Raw genomic sequence first — 16,176 nt, forward strand, 5'->3', positions numbered from 1 at the left:
GGCTTCTCTGGACTCCTGATCTCCATCTTGCCTTTGTAAATGTTGTGGAAAGACTTGGAGGCAGGGGCGGAGCTACAGTAGTGAGTGCGGGTTCGGGCGAACCCAGTGACTTTTTCCGAAATCCTGTATTTGTATTGAAATATTTACTAAATCTATATAAATATATACTACCGAACTCAATAACAAAAGGGGTCTTGGTTCAACGGTAAGGGATGTGGGTTTGCTAGGAAAGATGTGGTTCGATTCCCGTTGAAAGTAATATTTTATTTTAAAATTTAAAACTCACACACTTCAAATCCGCGCTAACCTCTTATTTCCCAAGTTATTAACTCCATTTTTTATGGATGGATGCTTTATAGTTATTTTTTAGGTGAACTAGTTGCGTAAATAAGAAGTTAAACTCATTTGATAATGTTAGCGTACGAGTACAATATATCCATTGATGATTGAAAGGGAAAGATGTCTATTTGTAGATTCTTGGGTTCTTGTATACATACCGAAGTTTGAGGAGGAATTCAAATTTAGTCAAACACATATGGATAAAATCCATCTGAAAACTAAGGTGAGATAGCAAATACAAGGGAATACTAATGCCAATGTGGGGGGATAAGTACACAGGATCTCACCTTGCAAGTCAAATATTGTGCATTGGAGTGAGATCTTGTTAAGTACTGGCCTCGTAGGCCTCATACACAGTTTTATTAGTGTCAAAAATTGTTCAACTTCACTTTGTTGCTTGTTGATTTATGGAACTCGATCTTCCCAATTATATCGCCGTTCCATTTCTTGTCACAAGTGTAAAAGAAATAGTCCCCTACAAATGTCTGATTAAATCCATACTGAGATATCTGTAATTTGAAGTTACAAGACACCCTATATAATGAAAAGGGTGCCTGCCCTTTGTTACAAATTGGTTTATAGAATCATTTTCTCCCACTCATTCATTTTGTCCCCATGGCAACTTGAGATGTTACTCATGAAAGGATTATTTTCCTTGTCCTTGGGATGTTGTGAACCTTGGAATAATAGTAAAGTTGTTTTCATGTGATCTATAGGTTATCGGTTCGAGTCGCGAAAACAGCTACTAATGTTTGCATTAGGATAGACTGTCTACATCACACCCCTTATAGTGCGGATCCTTCCCTGCACCCTGCGTGAACGCGGGATGCCTTGTGCACCGAGATTCCCTTATCGATGTTGGCGAAAATCATGGAGCCTAAAGAAGAGAAAAGTTTTGATATTTCCTAAGGATTGATTCCTGTATCAATCATAAACTTTAGGTTGTGCAAGTTAAATTACAGTAGATATCTGTGTAATCCATGTGGAAGAGTAGCTGCTTCAACTCCTCAACTAACTAATTAAGGGATCAAAGCTGTAACTATCATAAATTCAGGCTCTAATTAAAATTACTAGAACATTAGGATAATCATCTGGTATTCTAATATAGATATACAGGCGGCTGAAACCTTTGGCGCACACAAGTGAGATTCTACCGTCAAATCTCTGTATAAGAGCATCGTTTGTTCCGGATATTTTTGGATGTTATAGCGAATTGCTGTTATAGAGAACATATATTATAAAACATGATATTTGGTTTCAAAAAAATTTGGTTTTCATAGTGAAGTGTCATTATATAAGAATATTGTTAGAGAGATGTCTAACTGTAGTTATTTTTAAATATGTTTCCAATTAGCTAAGATGTAATGGTTCATGTTGGTTATAAAATAAAAGGTAAAAATGGAAGGGGGGAATAAAAAGAAATTAAAAAGGGAACTTAACACAGCACTTCACCTTATATAAAAGTTCATTCGTAAGTCATAGCAGACGTGGATATAAGACTCGATACGCAAGTCATTCATAGGAGAGAGAGTTTTAAGTATCTGGGGTCTATAATTTCTGTTGGGATTTTAAGCTTGTGTAACTTAAAAAGGGTGAATGAGAAATGGAGGAAAAATAAAATATTTGAGTTTCCCTTGGCAAAGGGACATTGTCCCATATCGGAGGAAGAAAAAGCTTTTGATGGGTATATATATAATTACTCTTCTTCTAGCTCTTAAAGAGTTAAGAAAAAGGTAAGCCTTGCGTTGTGTCGCTCGCTCGGCTTCTGCTTCTGCTTCTGCTTCGGCGAAAAAATTCAATCCGGAATAACCCGCGACCCGATTCGGTCAGGCCCATTTTCTTTACCGGATTATTTTAAATATATTTTTTTCGCAATATTTCAAACAACCCTTTTCCAACAGCCATAGCTGTTTCTGAAAGGTTGCAATAAAAATTTCAGTGTGTTTTACAGCCTTCGAGTGGCTCGCTGTTCACCGGCGTTTTGGTACCAACACTCCGGTGAATTAAATCGTTCGATCCTGGGAGGATATATTCCAACACCTCGGGTACTTGAGAGGAATAATTTCCTTAAGGACACACTGTGTATTCAGTGGGCTCAAATTCTTCCTATACTGTTTTTTCAGAATTTATTTCGTTAAATAATTATTACTAACTTTCTGTTTTGTTTTTCCAGAAAGTTTAATTGTTTATTACAGCAATACAGAATTATAACAATTCACAGGGATGAGAGATAGATGAGGATGTCACACACCGTATCGGAACAGGGTGGACGAAGTAGAGGCTCGCTTCCGATGTCTTGTGTGATAAGAATGTGCCGTTGAGACTTAAGGGTAAATTCTACAAGGTAGTGGTTAGACCGACTATGTTGTATGTGACAGAGTGTTGGCCAGTCAAAATCTCTCATGTTTAGCAGATGAAAGTAGATGAGGATGAGGATGTTGAGATGGATGTGTGGACATACTAGGTAGGATAGAATTAGGAATGAAGTTATTCGGGACAGAGTGAGAATGACCCCTGTGGAGGCTAAGATACGTGAGGCGAGGTTGAGATGGTTCGGGCATGTTAAGAGGAGAAACACAAATGCCCCAGTCAGGAGACGTGAGAGGTTGGCCTTGGGAGGTGAGAGGAGGGGTAGAGGTAGGCCAAAAAAGTCTTGGGAGAGGTGATCAGACGGGACATGACGCAACTTGAGCTAACCGAAGACATGACCCTAGATAGAAGGGTGTGGAGGTTGAAGATTAGGGTAGAAAGTTAGTAGGTAGTCGTGCGTTTCTCTTTGACTTCTATAGTTCGATAGTTTTAGTGTTAGTACGGTACCTTTTTTTCCTTAGTGTGCTATATTCGCATGTCTTGTTCTGTTATTACTTGCCATCAGTAATTCCGTAGTTTGCTGGCAGTAATTCGTTCATATTCTCGTTTGGTGCCTTGGATTTAGTTTTCTACATATATTGTCTTGCTATTACTTGTTATCGGTACCTGTTTTATATTCTTTGTTGCTATATTCGATTTAGTTTTCTAATTATTTGTGTAGCTATTACTTGCTATCAAGGCCTCTTTCATCTTCTTTAGCCGAGCGTCTATCAAAAACAGTTTCTCTGCCTTGCCAGGGTAAGAATAAGGCTGCGTACATCATACCCTCCCCAGATCCACTTGTGGGATTATATTAGGATGTTGTTGTTGTTGTTATAAGTCATAGCAGAATAAGATAGTTTACAACCACTCAGCAACCACCACCGCCGCCTCCACCACAGCCACCACCTCCACAGCAACTGCCAACACCTCCAGCACCACCAAAAATCATGATGTTGCTACCAGTAGCTGCACCACTAACACAACGACCAGAGGGCTTAGACTTGATTATCTTTTTCTTCTTAGACAAGTCCCTTTCAGGATCATCAGTGCATGAAAATACCACCATTGACACCACCAAAACCGAGAAAATGTTAACGCAGAGCAAGAACAAGCCTCCAGAGTAGCTAATCCTAGCACCAGCTTTGCTAAAACTATCATCACCATCTAAAAAAGAAACTAAGAACCTAGCCATTATATTTTTACACTGTTATATCTGCAGAACATGAATGCATTTATAGAGGACTCATTTCCAATACATATAATACAAGAATTACGACTGTTTGTTAGGATAATGTCACATAGCTTTGCCATTTTTTCTAACTTTTGAGCAAAAAGACAATTGTTTGTTGATCTTCAAACTCTTCACAATAAAAAGTAATGTTTCCCTCGTTAAAGAGAATAATAGTACTGTAATTTAATGACTTTTCTGGAAATCTTTGACCATTGCTTCTATAAGAATCCAGAGTCTTCATAATTATTTACCATGAAGATTGTCTCTCAAGAATAGTCTTCATAATTATTTAAGGATGAGATCTTTCGCTAAGAGCCCGTTTGGCGCCAAAAACTGGTTATTTTGAAAATTGCTTTTGATCAAAAGTATTTTTGCAATAGTAGCTTGTGTTTGACCAATTCGTTTGAGTAGTGCTTTTTGCAAGCTCATTATGTGTGGCCAATTTTAAAAAAAATTATTTTTAAGTATCAAATTACGAAAAAAGACAATAAATATTTAATTTGCAATTAGTATTATTTAAAAAAGAAAAATAAATTAAAAAATTTATTTTAAAAAATTAATTAAATATAAAGCGTAAAGTAAAAATATAAATTAAAAATTCCAATCAATATAATATAGTTATTCCAAAGATATAACATTTAGTGTTTGATATTACTTATTGTTTATATGATAATTTAAATATGTCAAAATATAAAATTCAATATAATTTTAAAATCTACTCTTAGAAATAGGAAGAAGAGAATACAAATATGATTAAAATAAAAAAGAGATTAAAGGTATATAGAAATAAAAAGGAAAAAGAAAAGAAAAAAGAAAAATATTAAATTAATGAGTGATAATTTAGAAAATATAAATTTATTATAAGATTTTTGTCTATTTTTATTTCTGTTTCTTAGAAAAAGTTAAAATTTGTAGTTTTCTCTAAAAGCAGAAAAATAGCTTATACCGGTGCTCAGAAGTACTTTTCGTACTTTTCGTCTCAGCTAAACACCTTAAATTTTTTGAAAAGTATTTTTATTTTAGCCTCCAGGAAATTTGGGCAAACAGGCTCTAAGCCTAAATTCATTGTTCTCGAGCAATTTTGTTGTGAATCTTGATCATTCTAGTCTCCTAAAATTGGAATGTCACAGCTGTTCTTAGCCCTACTAGAAAAATGCAAATTATTCATGGAATTGTCCTATTTAAAAATCCATATATATACATGTGTATATATTTCCGACGCATTTCGTCGGAAAAAGCGATCTAACCAAGATTAAATGATTTTCCCGGTTTCGGTCGGAAATTGAAATGTTATAGAAAGGGCAGAACCCACTTTTTCTTTTCATTTCTGACTTCTTCCTTTTCTCTCTTCCTCTTCCTCTGCTACTAGAAAAATGCAAATTATTCATGGAATTTTGCTATAGAAAAATATCAATATTATACATACAACGTGTATATATCTCCGACGAGTTCAGTCGGAAATAATTTAAAATGATTTTCCGACCGATGGAATGACCGACAGTTTCAGTCGGAAATTGAAATGATATAAAACGGACAGAACTCTCTTTTCTTTTCTCATTTCTGGCGTCTCCCATTTCTCTCTTCTTCTCCCTCCACTGTCACACCCCCCCCCCCCCGGGCAGCCTCCTCCTTCGTTGAGGTAAATTTTCTTCTTTCTTTTTTATTTATTCTTTTTTCTTTTTCAGATCTTATTCAGGCTTCAGCGTTATTTTTTCGTTCTCTTTTTTTTTTTTTAAATTTATTTTTCCTTTTTCAAATCTGTATTCAGCGTTTCTTTTTCTTTGTTTTTCTTGTAGATTATTTACTGTTTTTCCTTTTTTCAGATCTGTATTTAGTTTATTGTTCATTCTAAATTTACTGTTTAAGCATGTGAAATTGGGATTTAGTTTTTAATGTGAAAGTAATTGATAAAAAAATCAGTTAAAATGATTTATGCTACTCCCTCCGGCCCACTTAGTTGTCCGTTTTTCTTTTACATGTCCCTGAGAAACTATTAATAAGCGTATTTTTTGACTACTATACCCTGTAATACTCTTCACTTTTAGGTTTTTTACGCTATGTAGTCAATGTTTTTACTTTCAAGAACATTTAATACTAAGGGAAAAATAGAAAAAAAAAATTAATTATACCTTAATTTTCTAAAATAACAACTATTTTGGACTAGATATATTTAGTAACTACGACAACTAATATGGACCGAAGGAGTAGTTTTTTGAATGGATATTTATAGTTTGGTGATATCTTTGTGATAAATTGTTGAGCTTTCAATTCCATTTAGTTGATGATGAAAATTTTCTGTTGTATAGTTGATATTGGCTAGTTTTGAAGTGTATAAATGCATTCAAGTGAAAAAACTATAGTGGATATTCTTCAATACACCAAAAATATGTAGTTGACTCTAAATTATAAAGTCATCACGACATTCAATTTTAATTATTAATAACTTGTGGTGTCGAAAAAACATAGTAGCATTTAGAATCAAATATAAGATAAGCATTGAAACTTTAATTCTTTAATCACAGACGAGTGGCAATTGTCGAGAATATCTAAAAGATTGCTTTATTGAAAACAAAAAGGTTGATAAGAAAAGCTTAGCAAGTAACATGGGGTAGCCAGAAAAACCTGAAACATGATTTTATTTAAAGGTGGGAGGGAGACACTAAATTAAAGAAAATAGAAGGGTTTTTCTCCGTATAATTTAACTTGTTGAGAATATCTAAAAGATTCTTATATTGAAAAATTTAAGAAGTGAAATATTTTACTTATTTTTTTCTTGATTGTGATTTTACTTATTTTACAGGTTTGCCTACCTCTCTAGTTACAGAGAGAGGAGAGGGGCTTTGAAGCCTTAATTCAAGCTAGAAATCTCGCTAGAAAACTAGCCATATCGATCTAGGTAAGTGATGACAACGAAAAGGCCCTCGGCGCTTGGGAGGCATCCTATTTAATAAAGATTCTTCCTCTAGTCGAATAGTCCGCAACCTGAACATCGTAGATGGATGTATAATAGAAATTATCCCAATCGTAGAGGGTTGAGGGAAGAATTTGTACAAGGGGTTGATGGATTTATTGATTATACAATGTCGCTTTCTCAGTTTCGTCATGAGGGCACTATTAGGTGTCCTTGTGTGAATTGCAAGTGCATGAAGTTTTTAAAGCCGGAGAATGTTAAATTTCATCTTTATAAAAAGGGTTTCGAAGATAAATATTATTTCTGGATTGCTCATGGAGAGATCGAGCCTAGTATGGATGTGAATTATCAAAATTTTACTGATGAGGAGGCCTTCCAGAAGAAGAGTGCCAAAGTAAAGGGTGTTCGAGCATTTGAAAAGGGCAGCTCGTTGCACAATGAGGGTTTTGTTACAGTGAGGACTCAGCAGAAGAGATTGGTAACATATTTGATGTATTTATCTTAGTTTTCAACTATATTCATGAATTTCTATTAAACCCCTATTGTTTCTTTTGCATGAAAAGGCTTACACGAGATCTGTATCTTGTGATGAAGTCCTCCAGGAGACCCACACAAAGAAAAAGAAAGATGGAAAAAAGGTTTGGGTTGAACCTCAAGCTGAGCAAACAAATGTAAAATCCAAATATATTTCTTATTTCGTTTTCTTTTAAAAAGTTTTTTTTGTATAATAATAATTGTACTTTTCTTGCAGAATGAGTACAAAAAGAATTTAGAGGAGTACATACAGAATGAGTCGATCGGCGATCAAGATGGGCCAAGCAAACCATCTGATAATGCGGACATTAGTATTAAGGTGGTTGGTGACGTACATAAGGAGAGAGCCTACGACGTTGGATCAGAGTGTTCATTCACTCGTCAGTTGCCAAGATTGTCTGGTGCTTCTTCTTCCTCTTCACAGTCTTTAGTGAATGAGGATGAGTTGGAGGCAGCGCAGAAGCAGTTAGAGGCAATGCGGGAACAGGTAGAGATGGATTCATTGCGGAGACAACAACAAAAGCTGACAAAAAAGCACGAAGCAGGTCGTTTAAAATTTGCTCAATTTGAGAAACTAGTGCATAAAGTCACTGAGGTAAGTTTTCTATTTTTATTTTTTTTGTATTTACTGTTTTTCCTTTTTCAGATCTTATTCAGTGTTTCTTTTTCTATGTTTTTCTTGTAGTTTATTTATTGTTTTTCCTTTTTGCAGATCTGTATTTAGTTTATTAGGATTTAGGTTTTTTGTGTGAAAGTAATTGATAAAAATCTGTAAAAACGATATGTGATAGTTGTTTGAAATGATATTTATAGTTTTGTGCTATCTTTGTTTGATAATTGTTGCGTTTTTCAATTCCATTTAGTAGATGAAAATTTTATGCTGTATAGTTGACGTTGGCTAATTAGTTTAGAAGCGCTTAATATATTCAAGTGAAAAAATTGTAGTGTCTGAAAACATATTTAGCATCAAATTTAAAAAGATATGCATTGAAACTTTAATTCTTTAGTCACGGACAAGTAGCAATTGTTGAGAAAGCCTAGCGTAACATAGCCAGAAAACCCTGAAACATGACAAAAATGTGGGAGTGAGACACTTAATTAGAGAAAATCGAAAGGTTGTGCTCCTTATAAGTTAACATATATATTTAATTGAGAATATCTAAAAGATTGTTATATTGAAGAATTTGAGAAGTGAATTATTTATTTCTTGATTGTGTAGATGGAACAACAACGTAGATGGATGTATAAAAGGAATTACCCCAATCGTGGAGGGTTGAGGGAAGAATTTGTACAAGGGGTTGCTGGATTTATTGATTATGCAATGTCGCTTTCTCAATTTCGTGATGAAGGCACGATTAGGTGTCCTTGTAAGAAGTGTAAGTGCAGAAAGTTGTTGAAGCCGGAGGATATTAAACTTCATCTTTATGAAAAGGGGTTCAAAAAGAAATATTATTTCTGGACTGATCATGGAGAGATCGCGCCTAATATGGATATGAATTTTCAAAATTTTACTAATGAGGAGGCTTTTCAGAAGAAGAGTGGTAAGGCAAAGGGCGTTCGAGCATCTGAAAAGGGCAGCTCGTTGCACAACGAGGGTTTAGTTACCACGAGAACTCCCCGGAGGAGATTGGTAACTTATTTGATATATTTATCTTATTTTTTTTTTACTATAGTCATGAATTTCTAATAAACACCTATTCTTTCTTTTGCATGAAAAGGCTTACAAGAGATCTGTGTCTCGTGATCATGAAGTCTTCCAGGAAACACACACCATGAAAAGGAGGATGAAGAAAAGGTTTGGGTTGAATCGCAGGCCAAGCAAACGTGTAAGATCCAAATAAACTTCTTATTTCGTTTTCTTTAACTAAGTTCATTTATATAATTATGATTACTTTTCTTACAGAATGAGTATAAACAAAATTTGGAAGACATTCAGAATCAGTCAGTCGACAATCAAGATAGGCCAAGCAAACCATCTGATAATGTGGACATTTGTCTTAAGGTTGGTGGTGGCCTACATAAGGAGAGAGCCTACGGCGTTGGATCAGAGTGTTCATTCAGTCGTCAATCGCCAGGATCGCCTGTTGCTTCTTATTCTTCACAGTCCTCTGTGAATCAGGGTGAGTTGGAGGCAACACAGAGGAAGTTAGAGGCAATGCGGAAAAAAGAAGAGATGGATTCATTGCGGAGACAAATGCAAGAGGTGACAGAAATGTTTGAAGCAGATTTTTTAGAACTTGATCGACTGCAGAAACTAATGCATGAATTCACGCACAGTTGTCGATCTAATCCAGTGTCTGACTCCGGCTACGATGGGAAGAATTAGTGTATTGTACTTGTGATTTTTGGAACTTTTACTTGTTTTATTTGGTTGGAATGTTACTTGGATGGCGGAATTCTGTTACTCATTCAAATGATGATGATCCTAATTGAAATTTGACTTGTCCTAGAGATGTTATCATGTTACTCATTGACTCATTGTTATGCGAGTCTAAAGAAGAGAAAAGCTTCCAAATTTCCTAAGCTGAGGAATTATTTGCAGCATAAATCAGATGGTTTAGAGAGGAAGTGAGATTGTTCGCCTTGTGCTTGAGATATTTGTCAAAATTATAGAGTCTGAAAACTGAGAAAGGCTTTGATATTTCGTGAGGAATTGTCATACATATATTAAAGTAAAGCGGACAAACTAAAGAAAATAATAAGGAAACTTAACAAAGCACTTTCGGCGCAATATCAAAAGTTTTATATTTAGGGTGTGTTTGGTACGTCCAATTTTCTCATATTTGGTTGGCTTAAATGTTTTGAAAAATATTTTCCACTCATTTTCCTCCAATTAGAGAAAAATATTTTCTCTATCAAGAGAAGGAAAATATTTTCCAAAACTCTTTTCCAACCTTCCCCCATTCCCCATTCCCCATTCCCACCAACCCACCCCCACACCCTACCCCAACTCCACCCACCCCACACTACATAAATAGAAATATTATTAATAGTACTTTCTTTTTATGTTATAGATAGAGTATTTTTTTTTATTCCAACAAATGAATATTTTTTTTTCATGATATAAAAAATATTTTTTTTATTTTAACAAAAAAAGTACTTTCTTTTCGTGATGTAGGAAATATATTTTCTTTCATTTCAACAAAATGATGTATTAAAAGTATTTTCTTTCATTTCAACAAAATGAGTACTTTCTTTTCATGATGTAGAAATAATACTTTCGTTTTCAACCAAAAAAAGAGTAAATTTTTTTTAATTATGGAGCACAAGTTCAACGTTGTTTTTGCATAAAATAGTAAAGCAACACATTAGTTCCTTTGGGTTTGTGTGAATTATGGAAGAATAATTAAATTCTTGAAGAAAATAGAGTCATGAAAATGTTGGATATTTGAAGGGGGAGAGAGGAGGGGGAGGGGAGAGCACAGGGAACATTAAGACTTGGAGAAGGGGGATGAGGTGAATAGCATAAAAAATTATTTTTCTAAAAAATATTTTCTACTCTCTAACCAAACACTAGAAAATATTTTCCGGAAAAAGGTTTTCACTCACCAACCAAACAAGAGAAAATGAGTGATAACCATCACTCATTTTCCATGAAATTTTTTCTAGGAAAACATTTTCCTCCGTACCAAATACACCCTTAGAAGTCTAAGGTCTCGCTTTCTCTCGGCGCATGATAACTAACGTGCGCGTCCATGGGGGAAAGAGAACGAGAATCCCTTCGCCGAAGGCAATCAAAGCTCTGGGATCTGCTGCAAGTGGAGCTGGGCAGCAGAAATCGAAAGGAACACCACCAATTACTGTTAATCGAGAGCATGGGCGAAGGTACATAGCCTTAAGGGTGGTCAACTGACACCCTTTGACAAAATATTATATTGTATATATAGGTAAAATATTAGATTTTAATGGTATATAACATATAGTGAACACCCTTTATCGGGGATTTTTTACTTATTTCAAGTTTAAACATTTTAAATAAAATTTCTGCTTTCGCCACTGATCGAGAGGATGTACCGGAACAAACCATTGAAATAGAGCTAGGGCAAACTATGGAATTTGTGGATACAATTGAGCAATCGGAGTGGAGGAAGGACTCACAAGCATCGGGAAGTCAGAGTGAACTATCATGGGCAGACGAGGTGGAAGCATTGGCAGATTTGGAGATGAAGGCATCAATTTGGGACAACTTTGATATAGCAAATAGTGTCGAATGCTGGTTTCAAGCTGAAATTCGTTTCACCGGACAAACATGGTGAGTCGTCCATCTGTGAAATTGAACTAGAAGATATAAGCACGGAAATAGAATACTGGAAAAATGACATAGTATGCTACGTGTTAGGAGCTTACCCATCATTGTTTTGTATTGAATGGCTATATTCAGAAGATTTAGGGAAAACATGGAATAAATAAGGTCTTTATGTTAAAGAATGGTATAGTACTGGTTTGGTTTGATACTGCTATTGGTAAAAATGATGTGATCCAAGGAGGGATATATCATTTTGACAACAAACCATTGATTGTAAAATTTTGGGAGCCAGATACGAAGTTCACAAGGGAAGCACTATATACAGTCCCTATTTGGGTGAAATTGCCAGGATTGAATTTCAAATACTGGAGTCTTAAGGGTCTGAGTAAAATAGGGAGTCTTATTAGAAAAGCTATAATGGTGGACCATAACACAGAGAAAAAGATGGGGTTGAATTTCGCAAGATTATTGATTGAAGTGGAAGTTGATCCAAATCTACCGGATAAAGTAATTTTCAGAAATGAGAAAGGGAACCCGATTGAGCAGAAGGTGCAATATTATTGGAAACCTACCTTGTGTGCCTGTTGCCACAAATATGGGCACTCAGAGGAGGAATGCAGGAAAAGGAAAAATGATCAGCCAGCTTCCCCAAAGCATCAAAAAGGAAAAGATTAGATAGAAGAAGATGTAATCCCAGCAACTAAAGCTAAGCAGAGGACAACAGATGGAAATAAGGAAGAGGAAAAAGGGAATACACAGAAGATTACAGGGGACACAGAAGGAACTCGAGGCAATGTAAAGAACCACCAGAACATAGGAAGAACAGCTTGGGTGACACCTTAGAACACTATCAAACATCCACCAAAACATCATGAGCAGGAAGGAGGTCAACAGAATTCATCCAGATAATGGATAGGCCAGAGCCTAACAAAGTGTTACCTAGGAGCCCACATAGGAAAGGGGGAGGTACTGACTTACCTATCTCATAGGAAAATAATAATATTTTATGGTGGAATGTTATGGGCCTCAATGCCCCTAACAAACAAAATGAGGTAAAACTCCTTTGTAGTAGAGAAGGAATTGGTTTGGCAGGTCTAATGGAGACCAAAATAAAAGGAAACAAGATTGAGCAAGTAGCTAATAAATTGTTTGGAGGATGGGGGTCTATGACTAACTTAGACTACCGTCCAAATGGAAGAATATAGTTAGTATGAATTACATGTGAAGTGGTGTATATATCATTACAAAAAATAATGATGCTAACAGTGGTGTATGCTTTCAACACTAAAGAGGAAATAAGACCTTTATGGAATTATTTAGAAGTAGTGGGTGCAAATGTTAGTCAACCATAGATTATAATGGGAGACTTTAATGTTGTATTGTACATGGATGATCGAATTAGGGGCAATCCAGTTAGTATGGCGGAGGTTAAGGAATTTCATGAATGTGTGGAGAACTGTGGACTCCTCGAATTGCCTAAACAGGGGAGCATGTATACATGGAATGATAAACATGGTGGAAGTAGATTTTTCTCAAAAATTGACGGGATATTTGTGAACTCAGAATGGTTGGATAGTATGCCTGACTTCAGCACTACTTTCCCGCCTGAGGAGATTAGTGATCATAGTCCAATGAAGTTATCTTTGCCGAACTCCCCAAAGAAAAGAAGAAAACCATTCAAATATTGTAATGTGTGGTCTAGTCATCCTTTATTTCTAGAAAGGGTGAAAGTTGGATGGAACTTGAGCATAGAAGAATGTCAAATGATGAGGATAGTGAGGAAAATGAAACCGTTGAAAAGTGATATGAGTAAGATGAATGGTCAACATTTCAGAAATATACTCACCAAAGTGGAAGATGATAGGCAAGTTCTGATGCAAGTTTAGTAAACACTACAAAAGGATCCACATAACCAATAACTACAGCAAAAGGAAAAAGACGCACATCAGAAATTCAAAAGATCCTCGTATTTGGTTGAGCTATTCCTGCAACAAGGGAGTAAGCCCACATGGATAAAATTGGGAGAAGATAATACAAGGTATTTCTTCTCCATAATTAAACATAGGAAGCTGCAACAAGCTATTATCCAGTTAAGGGAAAAACATGACAGGCTACAGTCAGACCAGGAAGTTGTTACTCAAATACTAGTGGACTTCTATAAAGACCTTCTGGGGGAAAAAGAAAAGGAAATAACTAATGCATTTGGGAGTTTCTAATGAATGGATATGTTTTATCTGTAGAGGATCAGTTGAAATTACTAAGACCTTATACAGCTAAGGATGTAAAGGAGGCAATGTTTGGTATTGATAAAAATAAAAGTTCGGGGCCAGATGGCTATGGAAGTGGATTCTTCCAAGATACTTGGAGTGTGGTAGGAGAGGAGGCAGTAGGAGCTGTACTGGAATTTTTTGAGAATGGAAAGCTACTAAAACAGATCAACTCAACATCAATCACCCTGATACCTAAGGTGGAGATGCCATAGAATGCCAGCCAATTTAGACCCATATCATTGTTGCAATGTCCTTTACAAATGCATATCTAAAATGATCTGTGCAAGACTTAAGGACATACTTCCACTGATTGTGGATAAGAATCAGGAAGTATTTGTTGAGGGTAGATCACTCATTCACAATGTGCTTATATGCCATGACCTCTTAAGATACTACAGCAGAAAGATATCACTCAGGTATCTTATGAAGATTGACTTGAGGAAAGCATATGATATGGTGAGTTGGGATTTCATTGAAGAAGCTTTGAATGGATTTGGGTTCCTTAGATCATTTACTCAATTGATCATGACTTATGTAACCTCTACAAAATTCACAGTTAAGGTTAATGGGGAAGGATTTGGCTTCTTTGAAGGTAGAAAAGGACTGAGGCAAGGTGATCCTCTATCACCACTTTTGTTTGTACTGGTCTTGCCGGACTTCAGATATTATCATTCGTGTAAGTTTACCAAGTTGACACACCTGATTTTTGCAGATGGTCTTTTGCAAAGGAAATTTAGCATCTATAAGCAGAATGATGGGAGCACTAAACCACCTTAGTGCTGTGACAGGCTTGGTGGAAAACATAGAGAAGTCAAACATCTTTCTAGCTGGCATGGAAGAGGATGAACAGACTAGGATCTTGCAGTATACAGGATTCTCAAAAGGGACACTGCCTATTAGGTACTTGGGATTGCCCCTTTCATCTAAGAAGTAGAATAAACTAGAGTGTTTTCAATTGGTGGAAAAGATAACAACAAGAATAAAGCAAGTCTATGCAAAGAACCTTTCCTATGCTGGTAGATTATAAGTGATCAATGCAATATTGTTCTCTATATACAATTTCTAGGGCGCAGTTTTCATCTTGCCTCAAAGTGTATTGAACGAGGTCGACAGGAAATACAGAGATTACCTATGGGGGGCAATGAGGAGAGAAGGAAAATGGCATTAGTTGCTTGGGACAAAGTGTGTGTGCATAAAAAATATGGGGGGCTTAATATTAAAAGTTGCAGGAAATGGAATATAGCATATGTGGGCAAACTGCCTTGGCAAGTGGCTGTGAAGAAAGATGTGTTATGGGTAAAATGGGTAAATGACGTATATTTGAAGACAAATGGAGATGTCCGGAATCACACTCCCCCACGGGATTGTAGCTGGTACTGGAAAAAAAATAATTTCCCTTAAAGATATGATGAAGCATTTGTATCAGAATGGTAAGCATGTCCTGACCACTAAAGGTGAATACTCTGTAAGCAGAAGCTATTTAACTTTGCTAGGGAATCCTACAAAAATGAGTGTTGCAAATCTGGTGTGGAGTGCTATCATGCTGCCTAAACAAAGAGTAATTCTATGGTTGGCATATCAAGAGAGGTTGCTAACAAAGGAAAGATTGTAGAGACTACAAGTGCCTAATGCCGATAACAAATGCAGCCTATGTACAGCAAATACTAGGGAAACACAGCTCCACTTATTTACCACATGTAATTGGATCACAATGGTAAGAAATGCTATAACAAATTGGGCGGGGATTCAACTAGCACAAGCAGATCCAGCAACTAGCATAAGATGGATTAAGAGGAGGAGATGGAAGAAATTCAAGGAGGTAGCTGCTGCAATTGTGAGAGCAACTATATACTATACTTGGAAAGCAAGAAACTGAAAAATATTTAGAAACATAGATGTAAATACAGATTTTGTAATAGGGCAGATACAAAGAGAGATTAGGGAAAGGATAGAATAGATAGGGAATATAAAGAGAGCTACGAAATGTTAGAGTTTGATACAAAGGATTTGTAACTAGTGTTTGTTTGTTTGTTTGTTGTTTCGGAGATTCAGAGATTGTAACACTTCCTAGGAGGTGGTTATAATACTGATCGCTCCAACAGGTTGTAAAGAATCATTTGGTTTATTAATGGTAATATTTCGCAATTATTACCAAAAAATAAAATATCAAAAGTTTACCGTCACTCAGCCACCACCACCGCAGCCACCACGCCATAGCCGCCACCAGAGGTGGATCTAGAATTCAAGATTTTGACTTCAACTATTGAACCCATCACCTTGTTTGAGTTATGGG

At 35.9% G+C, this 16,176-nt stretch overlaps 1 protein-coding gene and 1 long non-coding RNA gene across 2 annotated transcripts; both read left to right on the forward strand.

Annotated features, from left to right (window-relative positions):
• The first annotated feature begins 5,149 nt into the window (after positions 1–5,149).
• Positions 5,150–9,814, forward strand: LOC107763876 (uncharacterized). The gene is made up of 7 exons (XM_016582381.2): positions 5,150–5,561; positions 6,723–7,311; positions 7,397–7,504; positions 7,585–7,962; positions 8,587–8,997; positions 9,086–9,193; positions 9,271–9,814. Exons 2-7 carry the CDS (start codon positions 6,922–6,924, stop codon positions 9,691–9,693), a joined length of 1,818 nt encoding a protein of 605 aa, XP_016437867.1. The 5' UTR covers positions 5,150–5,561; positions 6,723–6,921; the 3' UTR covers positions 9,694–9,814.
• A 1,168-nt stretch (positions 9,815–10,982) lies between these two features.
• LOC107763875 (uncharacterized) lies at positions 10,983–16,047 on the forward strand. The gene is made up of 2 exons (XR_001643125.2): positions 10,983–14,496; positions 14,596–16,047. It is a non-coding gene; the product is annotated as an uncharacterized LOC107763875 (long non-coding RNA).
• The last annotated feature ends 129 nt before the right edge of the window (positions 16,048–16,176 follow it).

Source organism: Nicotiana tabacum, chromosome 2 (assembly GCF_000715075.1).
Source record: "Nicotiana tabacum cultivar K326 chromosome 2, ASM71507v2, whole genome shotgun sequence".
NCBI lineage: Eukaryota > Viridiplantae > Streptophyta > Magnoliopsida > Solanales > Solanaceae > Nicotiana > Nicotiana tabacum.

Coding starts and splice junctions, on each gene's coding strand:
- LOC107763876 (XM_016582381.2), top strand. CDS start 6,922: ATGTATAATAGAAATTATCCCAATCGTAGAGGGTTGAGGGAAGAATTT. Junction 7,312..7,396: donor GGACTCAGCAGAAGAGATTG/GTAACATATTTG, acceptor TTGCATGAAAAG/GCTTACACGAGATCTGTATC. Junction 7,505..7,584: donor CTCAAGCTGAGCAAACAAAT/GTAAAATCCAAA, acceptor CTTTTCTTGCAG/AATGAGTACAAAAAGAATTT.